Source organism: Oncorhynchus mykiss, chromosome 20 (genome assembly GCF_013265735.2).
Source record: "Oncorhynchus mykiss isolate Arlee chromosome 20, USDA_OmykA_1.1, whole genome shotgun sequence".
Lineage (NCBI taxonomy): Eukaryota > Metazoa > Chordata > Actinopteri > Salmoniformes > Salmonidae > Oncorhynchus > Oncorhynchus mykiss.
The window spans coordinates 11,329,301-11,347,961 of record NC_048584.1 but is presented as its reverse complement, the minus strand read 5'-3'; the positions used below and the strand labels follow the sequence as shown (position 1 = coordinate 11,347,961).

The window sequence follows — 18,661 nt, the reverse complement described above, 5'->3', positions numbered from 1 at the left end:
TGTGGAACGAGAGAGTAGTGGAGGATGGAGAGGAGAGATAGACTGGAAGGACAGATAGATTAGAGGAGAGATAGATTAGAGGAGAGATAGACTGGAGGCAGATAGATTAGAGGAGAGATAGATTAGAGAGATAGATTAGAGGAGAGAGACTGGAGGACAGATAGATTAGAGGAGAGATAGATTAGAGAGATAGATTAGAGGAGAGAGACTGGAGGACAGATAGATTAGAGGACAGATAGATTGGAGGAGAGATTAGAGGAGAGATAGATTAGAGGAGAGATCGACTGGAGGCAGATAGATTAGAGGAGAGATACAGTGCCTTGTGAAAGTATTCGGCCCCCTTGAACTTTGCGACCTTTTGCCACATTTCAGGCTTCAAACATAAAGATATAAAACTGTATTTTTTTGTGAAGAATCAACAACAAGTGGGACACAATCATGAAGTGGAACGACATTTATTGGATATTTCAAACTTTTTTAACAAATCAAAAACGGAAAAATTGGGCGTGCAAAATTATTCAGCCCCTTTACTTTCAGTACAGCAAACTCTCTCCAGAAGTTCAGTGAGGATCTCTGAATGATCCAATGTTGACCTAAATGACTAATGATGATAAATACAATCCACCTGTGTGTAATCAAGTCTCCGTATAAATGCACCTGCACTGTGATAGTCTCAGAGGTCCGTTAAAAGCGCAGAGAGCATCATGAAGAACAAGGAACACACCAGGCAGGTCCGAGATACTGTTGTGAAGAAGTTTAAAGCCGGATTTGGATACAAAAAGATTTCCCAAGCTTTAAACATCCCAAGGAGCACTGTGCAAGCGATAATATTGAAATGGAAGGAGTATCAGACCACTGCAAATCTACCAAGACCTGGCCGTCCCTCTAAACTTTCAGCTCATACAAGGAGAAGACTGATCAGAGATGCAGCCAAGAGGCCCATGATCACTCTGGATGAACTGCAGAGATCTACAGCTGAGGTGGGAGACTCTGTCCATAGGACAACAATCAGTCGTATATTGCACAAATCTGGCCTTTATGGAAGAGTGGCAAGAAGAAAGCCATTTCTTAAAGATATCCATAAAAAGTGTTGTTTAAAGTTTGCCACAAGCCACCTGGGAGACACACCAAACATGTGGAAGAAGGTGCTCTGGTCAGATGAAACTAAAATTGAACTTTTTGGCAACAATGCAAAACGTTATGTTTGGCGTAAAAGCAACACAGCTCATCACCATGAACACACCATCCCCACTGTCAAACATGGTGGTGGCAGCATCATGGTTTGGGCCTGCTTTTCTTCAGCAGGGACAGGGAAGATGGTTCAAATTGATGGGAAGATGGATGGAGCCAAATACAGGACCATTCTGGAAGAAAACCTGATGGAGTCTGCAAAAGACCTGAGACTGGGACGGAGATTTGTCTTCCAACAAGACAATGATCCAAAACATAAAGCAAAATCTACAATGGAATGGTTCAAAAATAAACATATCCAGGTGTTAGAATGGCCAAGTCAAAGTCCAGACCTGAATCCAATCGAGAATCTGTGGAAAGAACTGAAAACTGCTGTTCACAAATGCTCTCCATCCAACCTCACTGAGCTCGAGCTGTTTTGCAAGGAGGAATGGGAAAAAAATTCAGTCTCTCGATGTGCAAAACTGATAGAGACATACCCCAAGCGACTTAAAGCTGTAATCGCAGCAAAAGGTGGGGCTACAAAGTATTAACTTAAGGGGGCTGAATAATTTTGCACGCCCAATTTTTCCGTTTTTGATTTGTTAAAAAAGTTTGAAATATCCAATAAATGTCGTTCCACTTCATGATTGTGTCCCACTTGTTGTTGATTCTTCACAAAAAAATACAGTTTTATATCTTTATGTTTGAAGCCTGAAATGTGGCAAAAGGTCGCAAAGTTCAAGGGGGCCGAATACTTTCGCAAGGCACTTTAGATTAGAGAGATAGATTAGAGGAGAGAGACTGGAGGACAGATTAGAGGAGAGATCGACTGGAGGACAGAGATTAGAGGAGAGATAGATTAGAGGACAGATAGACTGGAGGACAGATAGATTAGAGGAGAGATAGATTAGAGGAGAGGAAATAAGAGTCCTCTCTAAGAGACAAACTGTTCGGTAATATGCTGATCTGGTAAAGACTAGGAGGGACTATATGCCTGCGGCATGCTGCCATTGTGGCTTTAACTCGGGGTAGCCCCTAACACAGTCTCGTGGAGCGATGACGGGGCACCGGTTCAAACCCCAGTTGGTCACATAAAGGCCTGAATCTGAAATAGAGATCTGACTCCGTTACAACTATATTGTACTTATTATTGTCATGATTATTGTGATTATATTCTTATTCTGAATATTATAAAATAGCCTGTTTTTTTTGGGGGGGGGAGGGGGGGGGGGGCTTCATGTGATTGTGTCAGAGTATTGCACAGTAGTACATCAGGATGCATTTGTTAGATGTTTTCCCCACTTCATAAAGTGCACCCTTTTATTGTTATAAGGAAGGGAGGTGAGTGGTGAAGGGACTGGAGGTAGGAGGTTGTGGTGATGATTTGTCTGATTGTTGATATGCAAGCTGTTAAAAGTTGTTATTCTGTGGTACAGAGAAATAAAACTAGACGTGAAACTCTCCAGCTGTCTGTCTGTCTCTACCTATGTCACTGACATCATACCACCGTCGCGGACTCCGAAGTCTTGCTCCCAGACAAACTAAACAGCTTCTTTGCTCGCTTTGAGGACAATACAGTGCCACCAACACAGCCTGCTACCAAAACCTGCGGGCTCTCCTTCACCGCAGCCAACATGAGTAAAACATTTAAACGTGTTAACCCTCGTAAGGCTACCGACCCAGATGGCATCCCTAGCTGCGTCCTCAGAGCATGCGCAGACCAGCTGGCTGGTGTGTTTACGGACATATTCAATCAATCCGTATCCCAGTCTGCTGTTCCCACATGCTTCAAGAGGGCCACCATTGTTCCTGTTCCCAAGAAAGCTCAGGCAACTGAGCTAAACGATGTAGCACTCACTTCCCCACCATGAAGGGCTTTGAGAGACTAGTCAAGGATCATATCACCTCCACCCTACCTGACACCCTAGACCCACTCCAATTTGCTTACCGCCCCAATAGGTCCACAGACGACGCAATCACAATCACACTGCACACTGCCCTAACCCATCTGGACAAGAGGAATACCTATGTAAGAATGCTGTTCATCGTCTACAGCTCAGCATTTAACACCATAGTACCCTCCAAACTCGTCATTAAGTTTGAGACCCTGGGTCTCGACTCCGCCCTGTGCAAATGGTTACTGGACTTTCTGACAGGATGCCCCCAGGTGGTGAGGGTAGAAAACAACATCTCCACCCCGCTGATCCTCAACACTGGGGCCCCACAAGGGTGCGTTCTGAGCCCTCTCCTGTACTCCCTGTTCACCCATGACTGCGTGGCCATGCACGCCTCCAACCCAATCATCAAGTTTGCGGATGACACTACAGTGGTAGGCTTGTTTACCAACAACGACGAGACTGCCTACAGGGAGGAGGTTTAGGGCCCTCGGAGTGTGGTGTCAGGAAAGTAACCTCACACTCACACTCAGCTTCTATCTCAAGGCCATCAGACTGCTAAACAGCCAACACTAACACTGAGTGGCTGCTGCCAACATACTGAATCAAATCTCTAGCCACTTAATAATTAAAAATTGGATGTAATAAATGTATCACTAGTCACTTTAAACAATGTCACTTTATATGTTTACATACCCTACATTACTCATATCATGTGAATATACTGTACTCTATACCATCTACTGCATCTTGCAGCCATCGCTCATCCATATATTTATATGTACATATTCTTATTCATCCCTTTACATGTGTGTATAAGGTAGTTGTTGTGAAATTGTTAGATTACTTGTTAGATATTACTGCATGGTCAGAACTAGAAGCACAAGCATTTCGCTACACTCACATTAACATCTGCTAGCCATGTGTATGTGACCAATGAAATTGGATTTGATTTTGAATATGAAGGACTGGGTAAGAGTTGTGTTATGATCATATGGGACAGTCCCTACCTTCATCCACTTGTGGTAATAACTGGTACTGAACTCAGTCCTGTGGCTCCCTTGGCGTTAGGCCCTTTTTGAATCTTCATACGCTAACTATCACGAGCGCCCCTCCTATTTTTAGTCCTGTTGATCTCCAGTCATCTGGTTGAGTGCTGAGTGCTGGACTCTAAACACTGATACATTTTACAATGTTATTAGAGTAAAGACATCAGAAGAATCATTTCGCTCTCTATCTTCCCCCCTCACTCTCTATGTCCCTCTCTATGTCCCCCCCGTCTCGCTCTCTATGTCCCCGTCTCCCCCCCCCTCACGCTCTATGTCCCCCCCACTCTCTATGTCCCCCCTCACTCTCTATGTCCCTCTCTATGTCCCCCCCTCTCGCTTTCTATGTCTCCGTCTCTTCCCCCCCTCACTCTCTATATCCCCTCACTCTCTATGTCCCCCCCCTCACGCTCTATGTCCCTCTCTCTGCCCCCCCCCCCTCTCGCTCTCTATGTCCCAGTCTCCCCCGCACTCTCTGTGTCTATAAAATACATCTCTCTCTCTCTCTCTCGCTCTCTCTCTCGCTCTCTCTCGCTCTCTCTCGCTCTCTCTCTCTCTCTCTCGCTCTCTCGCTCTCTCTCCAGGTCTATACATAGACCTCAGGAGCATCTGAGAGATAGTATCAGTCTCCTCGTAGAGCCTTAAGAAGCTCCTAGCCCCCCCTGAACCCTTAACCTCCAGCCACCCACCCAGGCCTCCATAGCCCAGCTCCTTACTGTGCTAGGGTTTCACTCCCTCTTGGGTGTAGAGGAGGGGAGGCACTTGGACACTCTCTTGAATACTTTCAACTCTTCTCCTTCTTCCCTTCTTCTCTAATTCCTGAGGATTCTACTGAGGTAAGGCTGAGTTTGTGACATGGCTGCCCACGCAATCCCACACACACACACACAAGCAGTATATGTCTGTGGCTTATGTTGTTGTGATAATAGGGAAATGAAGCAGGACTGATGATACAGGTCTGAATGTCACCAGGGTAGGGACAAGCTACCAGGCAGGGAGCGAATTGAGCAAAACACCAATTGGAGAGTTGATTGAACATGGGTTTATACCATGCAGAGCCTGCACTGTGCTAGGCTGTGCTGTGCCAGGCAGAGAAGTCCCCGTCCGTGTGAATCATGTGTCATCCACCATATGGCAGCATATCATATCACATCATAAAATGAATTAATTAATGTATCAATGGCATCGTTTCAACTCACATCTGCTAGTAGCTATATGGATCATGCAATGCTGGCAGACTGATAATCTCTTCAACACTGACTCGATACACCTTTGACAGCCCCATGTTAAATCATTGGGTACTAAGTTGAATGACTACATGGTCAGTGAATGCAAACTATGCCGTTGGCCTGCTTGTTCCCGAAACCATTCCCATTCCATGTCCATCAGACCAGAGTGAGTTAGGAATGTGAGGTTGATGGGCGGCAGGTAGCCTAGCGGTTAAGAGCGTTGGACCAGTAACTGAAAGGTCGCTGGTTTGAATCCCCAGCTGACTAGGTGAACATTTTGTCTATATAACCCCAATTCCTCCTGTAAATAGCTCTGGATAAAAACGGAGTGAGCGGAGTCTTTTGGGATTTGGGATGTTTGGGATGTTTGGGAATGTGCTGACTGACTATGTTTGTTGTCCTCCGGTGAGATTTATCTGCAGCTAAATCAGGAATGGTGAGCGGGACAGGAGTCCCTTCTGCTTGGGGTAACCAGACATTCAGGCTCACGTTCTCCTGAAGTTGGGGGACTTTTCCCAGCGCTAACTCAGCAGGAGCTCCATAAGCCTGGCGTTCTCCCACCTCAGTGGGAGCAATATTTAAATGTTGACCTGTAATTGATTGTCTTTATTGTGTACAATATAGGCGATCCATTTTATATACAGTACCAGTCAAAAGTTCGGACACAGCTACTCATAGAAGGGTTTTTCTTTACTTTTACTATTTTCTACATTGTAGAATAATAGTGAAGACATCAAAACTATGAAATAACACATATGGAATCATGCAGTAACTAAAAAAGTGTTAAACAAATCAAAATGTATTTTATATGTGAGATTCTTAAAAGTAGCCACCAGTTGCCTTGATGACAGCTTTGCACAGTCTTGGCATTCTCTTAACCAGCTTCACGAGGAATGCTTTTCCAACAGTCTTGAAGGAGTTCCCACATATGCTGAGAGCTTGTTGGCTGCTTTTCCTTCACTATGCGGTCCAACTCATCCCAAACCGTCTCAATTGGGTTGAGGTCAGGTGATTGTAGGGGCTAGGTCATCTGATGCACCACTTCATCACTCTCCTTCTTGGTCAAATAGTTTGACATACATTTTAGAGTGAAAAATCTTAGTCTCAGCATTACTCTGTCACTGTGGGATTGCCCTGTGTGTGTGTGTGTGTGTGTGTGTGTGTGTGTGTGTGTGTGTGTGTGTGTGTGTGTGTGTGTGTGTGTGTGTGTGTGTGTGTGTGTGTGTGTGTGTGTGTGTGTGTGTGTGTGTGTGTGTGTGTGTGTGTGTGTGTGTGAGTGGTGACAGTAGCACTCAACAGAGCTGCTGTGGAACATATAGTAATAATAGCTACAGGGTGTTGGATTCCAGCAGGAGCTTCAATTACAGCAGATTAAATCAATTACACCAACTACAGTATGGAACATAGACCCACAGGCCAAGAGCCTCAGAGTAATGGTTCCCTAGACACCCAAAACCTTTCCTTATCGGGTCAGTCATGTATCATCATCATCATCATCATCATCATCATCATTATAATTTTCAGTCTGATTGGGATTGGTGGATGTCACCGATCGCTCTGTGATTGGCTGTTGATTTGAACTGTGTATTTCTGATTGGTGCAGGCTCTAGCCATGCCTCTCTCAACTCCCGCCCCCTCAAAGAGGAAGAAGGCCAACAAGATCATTACTGATCTGACCAACATCACCCAGGACGGTATGACGCATGCACGCGCACACACACCCACGCGCGCACACACACACAGACCACACACACACAGTCCTGATTTACAAGGTACTGCAAGCTACAGCTCTCAGCACAGGATTGCTTTGCCAGCTCCCAGCTTTGTGTATGTGTGTGTGTGTGTGTGTGTGTGTGTGTGTTGTGTGGCTGGGCTCCAGGTGTTATGAGTGATATCAGAGAGTGTGTAGCGGATGACGAGGAGAACGTTTTACGGGGAGGAGAGCAGACCAGCCAGCCATCTGTAAAACATATTTGACACTTTTATCAGAGAGAGAGAGAGAGAGAGAAAGAGATATAGGGAATAGGGAGAGAGAGAGAGAGAGAGAGAGAGAGAGATAGGGAATAGGGTGAGAGAGAGAGAGAGAAAGAGATATAGGGAATAGGGAGAGAGAGAGAGAAAGAGATATAGGGAATAGGGAGAGAGAAAGAGAGAGAAAGAGATATAGGGAATAGGGAGAGCGAGAGAGAGAGAAAGAGATATAGGGAATAGGGAGAGAGAGACAGAGAGAAAGAGATAAAAGGAATAGGGAGAGAGAGAGAGAAATATATATAGGGACTAGGGAGGGAGAGAGAGAGAGAAAGAGATAAAAGGAATAGGGAGAGAGAGAGAAATATATATAGGGACTAGGGAGGGAGAGAGAGAGAGAAAGAGATATAGGGAATAGGGAGAGAGAGTGAGAGAGAAAGAGATATAGGGAATAGGGAGAGAGAGAGAGAGAGAGAGAGAGAAATAGATATAGGGAATAGGGAGAGAGAGAGGGAGAGAGAGATATATGGAATAGGGAGAGAGAGAGAGTTATTGGGAATAGGGAGAGAGAGAGAGAGAAATAGATATAGGGAATAGGGAGAGAGAGAGAGATATATGGAATAGGGAGAGAGAGCGAGAGAGAGAGAGAGAGAGAGAGAGAGAGAGAGAGAGAGAAAGAAAGAGATATAGGGAATAGGGAGAGAGACAGAGAGAAAGAGATATAGGGAATAGGGGGAGAGAGAGAGAAAGAGATATAGGGAATGGGGGAGAGAGAGAGAGAGAGAGATAGGGAGTAGGGAGAGAGAGAGCGAGATATAGGGAATAGGGAGGGCGAGAGAGAGAGAAAGAGATATAGGGAATAGGGAGAGAGAGAGACAGAGAGAAAGAGATATAGGGAATAGGGAGAGAGAGAGAGAAATATATATAGGGACTAGGGAGAGAGAGAGAAAGAGAAAGAGATATAGGGAATAGGGAGAGAGAGTGAGAGAGAAAGAGATATAGGGAATAGGGAGAGAGAGAGAGAGAGAGAGAGAGAGAGTAATAGATATAGGGAATAGGGAGAGAGAGAGGGAGAGAGAGATATATGGAATAGGGGGGGAGAGAGAGAAAGAGATATAGGGAATAGGGGGAGAGAGAGAGAGAGAGAGAGAGAGAGAGAGAGAGAGAGAGAGAGAGAGAGATAGGGAGTAGGGAGAGAGAGAGAGAGAGATAGGGAATAGGGAGAGAGAGAGAGAGATATATGGAATAGGGAGAGAGAGAGAGCGAGAGAGAGAGAGAGAGAGAGAGAGAGAGAGAGAGAGAGAGAGAGAGAGAGAGAAAGAGATATAGGGAATAGGGGGAGAGAGAGACAGAGAGAAAGAGATATATGGAATAGGGAGAGAGAGAGAGAAATATATATAGGGACTAGGGAGAGAGAGAGAAAGAGATATAGGGAATAGGGAGAGAGAGCGAGAGAGAAAAAGATATAGGGAATAGGGAGAGAGAGAGAGAGAGAGAGATAAATAGATATAGGGAATAGGGAGAGAGAGAGGGAGAGAGAGATATATGGAATAGGGAGAGAGAGAGAGATATTGGGAATAGGGAGAGAGAGAGAGAGAGAGAGAGAAATAGATATAGGGAATAGGGAAATAGAGAGAGAGAGAGAGCGAGAGAGAGAGAGAGAGAGAGAAGAGAGAGAGAGAGAGGAGAGAGAGAGGAGAGAGAGATAGAGAGAGAGAGAGAGAGAGAGAGAGAGAGAGAGAGGAGAGAGAGAGGAGAGAGAGAGAGAGAGAGAGGAGAGAGAGAGGAGAGAGAGAGAGAGAGAGAGAGAGAGGAGAGAGAGAGAGAGAGAGAGAGAGAGAGAGAGAGAGAGGAGAGAGAGAGGAGAGAGAGAGAGAGGAGAGAGAGAGGAGAGAGAGAGAGAGAGAGAGAAGGACCATGTAACATTTGAATACTTCCACCTTGCTCTCACATTGGTCAAGTTGACATTTTCGCCATGTTGTTCGCAGCTATCTGCACTTTCAGAGCAACCGTGGTTATGAGTTGGGAGTTTAGACTAGAGGATGGAGTTCGTGGTGATATGGGTCTGGGAAGAGAATATTGATTGATAATTGAGTGGATTAATATAGCCCGTTTCCAGTGCTCAAATCACTTTACATAGTAAAGGTGGGACTGTGATGCTTTGTGAACTTAGCATTGGAATCAATGCAATCAGGGATATGTAAATGACAGTACATGTCATCTCATTCAATGACATTGTGTTTCCCCCTTCTACAGATGAAGAATCGGACCCCGAGGCATCAGAGTTGGATCTGGGCACCAAGATCAAGACTCCTAAAGACACCATGCTGGAGGAATTGTCTCTTATGACCAACAAGGGATCCAAGATGTTCAGGAGGAGACAACAGAGGGTGGAGCGCTTCATTATCACCAACGAGAATATGGTGGGGGAGAGGGGGGTGGTGTAAGTGTACATGTGTGTGTGTGAGTGTGCTGATCTGGCTGTGTGTGTGTCCTGTCTCCTCTAGCAGAATCTCCAGAGCCTAGTTCCGTCCCTGGGTTGTGAAATGATGGCCCCGCCACCCGAGCCTGAACCTGAGCACGGTAGGACTATGCACTTCTAGGACTTCTCAATTAGTTCCATTGTACCAAGCTGTACTGAACAAAAATGTGAACGTGACATTCAACAATTTAAAAGATTTGAACCATTTTACAGTTCATAGAAGGAAATCAGTTAAATTAAATAAATTCATTAGGCCCTAATCTATGGCTTTCACATGACTGGGTAGGAGTGCAGTCATGGGTGGGCCTGGGAGGGTATATGCCCACCCACTTGGGAGCCAGGTCCACCCACTGGGAAGCCAGGCACAACCAATCAGAATGAGGCTGGCGTGGTTACACGTGCTCTGCGGTTGAGAGGCCTGTTGGATGTACTGCCGAATTCTCTAAAACAATGTTGGAGGTGGCTTATGGTAGAGAAATTAACATTAAATTATCTTGCAACAACTCTGCTGGACATTCCTGCATTCAGCATGCAAATTGCACTCTCCTTCAAAACTTGGGACATTGTGTTGTGTGACAAAACTGCATATTTCCGAGTGGCCTTTTATTGTCCCCAGCACAAAGTGCACCTGTGTAATGATCATGCTGTTTAATCAGCTTCTTGATATGCCACACCTGTCATGGATTATCTTGGCAGAGGAGAAATGCTTACTAACCGGGATGTAAACAAATTTGTGCACAAAATTTGAGAGAAAAAGCTTTTGTGCGTTTGGACAATTGCTGGGATCTTTTATTTCAGCTCATGAAGAATGTGACCAACACTTTACATGTTGCGTTTATGTTTTTGTTCCGTAAAAATCAAGCACACCTCAAGTATGTAAAACTATTTGACATTCATATGTATTGAAGCGTGTTCTGATGTCAACACCAGGGAAACGTACACACAAGCGAAAACAGTAAGATGATGTCATGTTTGTCTCCCCCACAGTAGAGGAGGAGGTGTTGGATAAGGAGGCGGAGAAAGAGAAGAGGAGGCAGCAGTATGTGCGTACTTATGTGTCTCCATGGGAACGGGCCATGAGGGGAGACGAGTCTCTGACTGCCACCATGCACCACTGCATGGCAGGACCACACCCCCCCCACGAAATGCCCAAGTTTAAGAGCTTCAACAGGTAACGCACACACATTCACACCAACACACACATTCACACCAACACACACATTCACACCAACACACACATTCACACCAACACACACATTCACACCAACACACACATTCACACCAACACACACATTCACACCAACACACACATTCACACCAACACACACATTCACACCAACACACACATTCACACCAACACACACATTCACACCAACACACACATTCACACCAACACACACATTCACACCAACACACACATTCACACCAACACACACATTCACACCAACACACACATTCACACCAACACACACATTCACACCAACACACACATTCACACCAACACACACATTCACACCAACACACACATTCACACCAACACACACATTCACACCAACACACACATTCACACCAACACACATATGCACACAAAAACGTACGCACATAAACACCTGTCGAAAATATCCAGATTCAAGACCTTCAGCAGGTCACTGCTGATGCATTTATTACTATGTAGACATGTATTTTGTACGTTATGGTATTAATATTTGATTGACAGGTCGGCCCTGCCCTATGGCGGCTCCGAGAAGGCGAGAGGCCACATGACCTTCGAGCCTCCTGAGATCCCATTTGAGCTGGAGCCTCTCCCTTCCCTGCAGGCAGACATTAGGTCCCGCCCCTCGTTCAACCGCACCCCCATCGGTTGGGTGTGCAACCCGGAGGACAACTCACACATCCACAAGCAGTTGGACGACATGCTGCCCTTCGACGGAGAGACGGACAATCTGTAGACACACACACACACACGCACACACATGCAAACGCACACACACACACACACACACACACACACACACACACACACACACACACACACACACACACACACACACACACACACACACACACACACACACACACTGATGTACTATAGACACACACTGATGTACTATAGACACACACTGATGTACTATAGACACACACTGATGTACTGTAGACACACACTGATGTAGACACACACTGATGTACTATAGACACACACTGATGTAGACACACTGATGTAGACACACACTGATGTACTGTAGACCCACACTGATGTACTGTAGACACACGCTGATGTAGACACACACTGATGTACTGTAGACACACAATGATGTAGACACACACTGATGTACTGTAGACACACACTGATGTAGACACACACTGATGTACTGTAGACACACACTGATGTAGACACACACTGATGTACTGTAGACACACACTGATGTAGACACACAGTGATGTACTGTAGACACACACTGATGTAGACACACACTGATGTACTGTAGACACACACTGATGTAGACACACACTGATGTAGACACACACTGATGTACTGTAGACACACGCACTGATGTAGACACACACTGATGTACTGTAGACACACACTGATGTAGACACACACTGATGTACTGTAGACACACACTGATGTACTGTAGACACACACACTGATGTAGACACACGCAGATGTACTGTAGACACACACTGATGTAGACACACACTGATGTACTGTAGACACACACTGATGTAGACACACACTGATGTACTGTAGACACACACTGATGTACTGTAGACACACACACTGATGTAGACACACACTGATGTACTGTAGACACACACTGATGTAGACACACACTGATGTACTGTAGACACACACTGATGTAGACACACACTGATGTACTGTAGACACACACTGATGTACTGTAGACACACACACTGATGTAGACACACGCAGATGTCGCCGCATGTGACAAATGCAATTATTTGCGTGAAACATAAATGGCTGAAGGGAAAAGAGACAGAAGAGGGTAGGGATGATCAAATCAAATCAACTCAACGTTTATTGGCCGCGTACACAGATCTGCAGGCGTTATGGCAGAGGCAGGGAAATCCTTCTGTCACCAACTCCTGCAGTAAAATAGAATGTCTCGCAAACACGGTATAATACAAAACACACCAATAACCCCACGAATCTCAACGAGAAGTCAAGTAGCAACAATCCAAGTAGATAAGGTGATGTGATGATGAAGGTGAAGAGGAAAGTGATGAAGATGATATGACAATAACCTGGACAGTTGAACATGTAGCCTAGATACTGCAGACATTATAGACACACCTGATGTTTCTAGTAAACTCTGTATTTTATCCAATAAACCTTTCCCTGTACAGAAATCCTGGGTGAGGAACTCTGCTTATTTGCAATTTATCACTATCCCCTCAACACATTGGAATTCAGGTCTGCTCTGCTACAGTAGCTATTGCCATGACGTAATTGGTACATTATCACCAAGGCAGTTCCGCTCATTGACCGGTAGAGGGCTGCAAGGAGCTATTCATTCCCACAGTCTGACGTCACTCACTGTAAGCGAGCTCGGGAAAACCGGCCAGCTATCGCGAGAGCAGGGTGCCGCGGCCGCAGCACTGGATAGAAGGTTGGATTGAGCGCCTCTCCTCTTCTCCCTCTCCTCTCTCTCGTTCTTTTTTTTACCGGGACAGCACGAGACCTGAACGGGACACGAACGGGACCCGAGGTGAGCACGCACAGTTTAAACTCTATGAGAGATTAAGGCAGGGACACGGGGTACTCATTCACCAGTAAAGAACGCACGCGGCAAAGTCAGTTCGAAAGGATGTGCGTGCTTCCGCGCGGCCAGATGTCATCTACTGTGCGTAGGTTTTGCTCTCTCTCTCTCTCTCTCTCTCTCTCTCTCTCTCTCTCTCTCTCTCTCTCTCTCTCTTCTTTCTCTCTATCTCTCTCCAGTGTTTATTACGCAGCGCTGCATGGTTCATATGGTTGAAATGGATGTAATCGATGTCCTTTACGCAGGTAGCTCAGAGGCACACACACACACACACGGGCAGCATCAGCATCTCCACGAGTGTAGCTTTGTGCATCATTAGCATAATTTTAGAACAGGTGGAGATTCTGAGGACCAGATTGACACTTTCAGAGTTGGTAGATATTATAAAGCATTATACCTAATGCATTAAACGGATTATTGGAAGTTGCTTATTATATTTTATTACAGCTGGTTTGTGTTAGCCGTTAACGGCCCTGGTGACTTGTTGATAGAAAGCCAACCGCAGCCCCGGTATTGATTTACCGCTGCGGTTTGGTCTCTATGATAGATGATGTTGGCTGTTACTCTTCATACCAGCACCGAGGACACCCCTGCTGTCGGCACACACACACACACACACACACACACACACACACACACACACACACACACACACACACACACACACACACACACACACACAGCTCTTTGCAATGCATGTTCTGACACCTTGCTGCGGTCTGGACCAAGCATGTCTCTCTCTGGCATTCTCTCTCTCTCTCTCTCTCTCTCTCTCTCTTTCTTGCTCTCTCTCTCACGCTCCCACTCAGCAGAACAGAGTGGTAGCAGTTAGCAGACATACAGTGGGTTGAAGAGAAATATGTGGTCAGGTAGAACTGATGGAATTCCACTTTGGTTTGGAGACTGTAGTTAAATCCTGATAGGCTGGTTTTGGCTTATTGTTGTGACTGTTGTTTTTTGCTGGAGGAAAGGACAGGGGGATAGAGGAGAAGGGGAATGGGGAGAGGACAGGAGGAGAGGTGTCTACTTTTTCATTCACTCTCCTTCCTTCCTTCCTTCCTTCCTTCCTTCCTTCCTTCCTTCCAAGCCTCTCTCTCTCTCTCTCTCTCTCTCTCTCTGTCCCTCTTTATCCCTCCCTCCCCCTAATCTGTGAATAGTAGAACGTGTGAGGTTTAGTGTGCGTTTGAATTACATTATGTAAGAGAATATATTAACATATTCTCATATTCTCAGCCTTTTTTATCATCCTCATAGAAGCTCTGTGTGCACGTGCACGTGCCTGATAATATGTGCGTGTGAGTCAAGTGTGTGCGTGTGTGTGTGTTTTCATGAGGTAGAGTAAAGTGCATAGTGTATAAGCTGCGGGGAATGACCTTGAAGGGGGGGAGGGGGGGGGGTTCAGTCTTAGATCACTCTTCTACTCTCTGTCACACGCATCCATATGTAAATACACACGCGTGAGTCACGACACACATGCACGCACACACGCGCGCGCCTTGTTAGTGACTCCTGCGTCGGCTACTTTGACCAATAACAGTTCAATGCATTTCCAGAGTCAATAGAACTACTACTTAATAGTGAGAGTTCATTGTGAAAGTACGGGATGTCCTGAGAGGCAGGCTTGACATTGGCCTAACTCTCTAATTGGGATTCCACTCTGAAGCTGTGTGTGTGTCTGGGTGTGAATTCAAATAAAATTCTAGAATATAATGGAGTTTAAGGGGGGGGGGGGGGGGGCTGGTTCGATGAATGAAATGTTCTAAAAACGGAGTGTTCTGTATGTAATGTCTGAATAGAGCTTCAGAGGGGGGGGGGGGGGGGGGGGGCTGGTTCTAGAGAATTACTGAGAGAGAGAAAGAGAGAGAGAGGATCCTAGCCAGCAAACCTCTGAGAATTACTGAAGAAAGAGAGAGAGAGAGGGCGAGGGAAAGGGAGAGAGAGAGAAAGAGAGGGAGAGAGTGGGGAGAATGAACTCTGGGTTCTCCCCCGTTGTCAACCAGTGCTATTTGAGGCTATAACCCAGTTACGGCGCATGCGTGTGTGTGTCAGTGCGGAGAGACTTGAGATAGGGAGACTTAAGGAAAGGGAGAGAGAGAGAGAGACAAAAAGATGGATGAAGGAACTGATGAGAAGGGAGAACAGAGGTCAGAACGAGAGAGAGAATAAAGTATTTCAGCGGAGCGGAGTTTATGAAAGAGACCTAGGAGTCAGGCCATTTGGGAATCCAACTCTAGTTGTTTCCTTTTCTTGTTGGGCTCCAAAGAGCAAAATGCTAACATCTTGAAAATCAATCAATCAATCAAGTAGATTCACCAAAAGCAAACACTGGCCTGTGGGCTAGACCAGGGATTCTCAAACTTCTTGGGGTGGGGGACTCCTTTTGTGATAGAACCCCTTCATAATCAGAACACAACTCAAGTGCAAACGAAATAGCCTACAAGGATTTTTTGTCCAGCCATCCAGCAGTGCATGGCTGGACAAACCGTGGTCACGTTCCCCTGCTTAGACGTTGCGTGCGTAAACCAATGGTTGCATGCCACGTCATCGACTGTGTCATCGACTGACATATCGCTGTAACATATGATGTGGTTAGCTGATACTTAAAATACCTATCCGGGTGTTGGAAGGTCTGGCAGGTATCAGCAATGCCTGGGCAGAGGAACGTGCCTCAAGTCTCGGGCCCGGAGAAAGAACATTTACAAGGCCCACATCTTGGCATTTGGAGAGAAAATGTAGCAGTTTTCAAGCTAATTTCCTGCAATTCTATAATTTTTTTCTTGGGGCAGTGAGATTTCTTGTTGTTGCAACTTTAAAGATACACTATATACACAAAGGTATGTGAACCCGCCCCCCCCCTTCAAATGAGTGGATTTGTATAAAATCAAGCACACAGCTATTCAATCTCCATAGACCAACATTGGCAGTAGAATGGCCCGTACTGAAGAGGTCAGTGACTTGCAACGTGGCACCGTCATAGGATGCTGCCTTTCCAACAAGTCCGTTTTTCAAATTTCTGCCCTGCTAGAGCTGCCCTGGTCAATTGTAAGTGCTGTTATTGTAAAGTGGAAACGTCTAGGAGAAACAAAGGCTCAGCCGCGAAGTGGTAGGCCACACAAGCTCACAGAATGGGACCGTTGAGTCCTGAAGCACGTAGCGCGCAAAAATGGTCTGTCCTCTGTTCTAAACTGCCTCTGGAAGCATCGTCAGCACAGTAACTGTTTGTTGTGAGCTTTATGAAATGGGTTTCCATGGCCGAGCAGCCGCACACAAGCCTAAGGTCACCATGTGCAATGTCAAGCGTCGGAGTGGTGTAAAGCTCGCCGCCATTGGACTCTGGAGCAGTGGAAATGCGTGATGAATCACGCTTCACCATCTGGCAGTCCGACAGATTAATCTGTGTTTGGCGGATGCCAGGAGAACGCTACCTGCCTGTAAAGTTTGGTGGAGGAGGAATAATGCTCTGGGCTGTTTTTCATGGTTCGGGCTAGGCCCCTTAGTTCCAGTGAACTCTACAGCATACAATGGCGTTCTAGACAATTCTGTGCTTCCAAATTTGTGGCAACAATTTGGGAACGGGCCTTTCCCTTTTCAGCATGACAATTGCACAAAGCGAGGTCCATACAGAAATGGTTGATCGAGATCAGAGTGGAAGAACTTGACTGGCCTGCACAGAGCCCTGACTTCAACCCCATCAAATACCTTTGGAATGAATTAGAACACCGACTGCGAGCCAGGCCTAATCTCCCAACATCAGTGCCCGACCAACTAATGCTCTTGTGGTTGAATGGAAGCAAGTCCCCGCAGTAATTTTCCAACACCCAGCAGAGTGGAGGCTGTTATAACAGAAAATGGGGGACCAACTCCGTATTAATAACCATCATTTTGGAATGAGATGTTTGAAGAGCAGGTGCCCACATACTTTTGGCCATATAGTATAATATCCTGCAAATCTGCACATTTTACCATAAGGCAGAGAGAACACTTTGCAGTTTTGAATCTTAAATTACAGTGCATTTATGTCAAATACATTTTGGGGAATAGTATTGAGTTTATAAATTGATAATTGATGTAGTACTGTGGATACCAATATCCCTGTAAGCCTCCCAGGCCCATGTTGCCCAGGGTTAAGAATTGTAGATGTAAGAATTGTAATTGTACTGTAGATATTGAATATAAATTGTATTGAATTGTATTACACACTATAAACTTATTCCACTGATCCTTTGGCCAAAAGTATTTTAATATGTTGTTATTAATATTATTAATATTCATATATATATTTATTTAAAAAAATATATATGTATATATATACACTACCGTTCAAAAGTTTGGGGTCACTTAGAAATGTCCTTGTTTTTGAAAGAAAAACACATTTTTTGTCCATTAAAATCACATCAAATTGATCAGAAATACAGTGTAGACATTGTTAATGTTGTAAATGACTATTGTAGCTGGAAACGGCAGATTTTTTATGGAACATCTACATAGGCGTAGAGGCTCATTATCAGCAACCATCACCCCTGAATTCCAATGGCACGTTGTGTTAGCTAATCCAAGTTTATAATTTTAAAAGGCTAATTGACCATTAGAAAATCCTTTTGCAATTATGTTAGCACAGCTGAAAACTGCAATAAAACTGGCCTTCTTTAGACTAGTTGAGTATCTGGAGCATCAGCATTTGCGGGTTTGATTACAGGCTCAAAATGGCCAGAAACAAATAACTTTCTTCTGAAACTCGTCAGTCTATTCTTGTTCTGAGAAATTAAAGCTATTCCATGCCAGAAATTGCCAAGAAACTGAAGATCTCGTACAACGCTGTGTACTATTCCCTTCATAGAACAGCTCAAACCAGCTCTAACCAGAATAGAAAGAGTAGTGGGAGGCCCCGGTGCACAACTGAGCAAGAGGACAAGTGCATTAGAGTGTCTAGTTTGAGAAACAGATGCCTCACAAGTCCTCAACTGGCAGCTTCATTAAATAAAAGCCAATCAGTTGTGTTGTGACAAGGTAGGGGTGGACAAAAGGAAAACCTCTTGGCAAATAGTACCCGCAAAGCACCAGTCTCAGCGTCAACAGTGAAGAGGCGACT

General features: G+C 45.2%; 2 protein-coding genes across 8 annotated transcripts in view; both read left to right on the top strand.

Annotated features, from left to right (window-relative positions):
• The first annotated feature begins 4,765 nt into the window (after positions 1 to 4,765).
• On the top strand, positions 4,766 to 11,845 carry LOC110498960 (myozenin-1). 4 transcript variants are annotated; one of them, XM_021575700.2, is made up of 6 exons: positions 4,766 to 4,950; positions 6,947 to 7,037; positions 9,568 to 9,734; positions 9,819 to 9,894; positions 10,784 to 10,964; positions 11,511 to 11,845. In XM_021575700.2, the coding sequence occupies exons 2-6, from the start codon at positions 6,956 to 6,958 to the stop codon at positions 11,740 to 11,742; spliced, it is 738 nt and encodes a 245-aa protein (XP_021431375.1). In that variant the 5' UTR covers positions 4,766 to 4,950; positions 6,947 to 6,955; the 3' UTR covers positions 11,743 to 11,845. The 4 variants fall into 4 exon arrangements, with proteins under 4 accessions (XP_021431375.1, XP_021431376.1, XP_021431373.1 ...); XM_021575701.2 differs by having other exon boundaries at positions 4,768 to 4,950; positions 9,822 to 9,894; positions 11,511 to 11,844; XM_021575698.2 differs by having other exon boundaries at positions 4,768 to 4,950; positions 10,781 to 10,964; positions 11,511 to 11,844.
• Positions 11,846 to 13,373: 1,528 nt separating this feature from the next.
• LOC110498959 (inactive ubiquitin carboxyl-terminal hydrolase 54) overlaps positions 13,374 to 18,661 on the top strand; it is a 33,801-nt gene continuing 28,513 nt past the window's right edge. For 3 of the 4 annotated variants that reach the window (XM_036955758.1, XM_036955759.1, XM_036955760.1), the window contains exon 1: positions 13,374 to 13,521. The gene's annotated coding sequence lies outside the window, so the exon portion shown is untranslated. The other variant, XM_036955757.1, reaches the window with a different exon arrangement.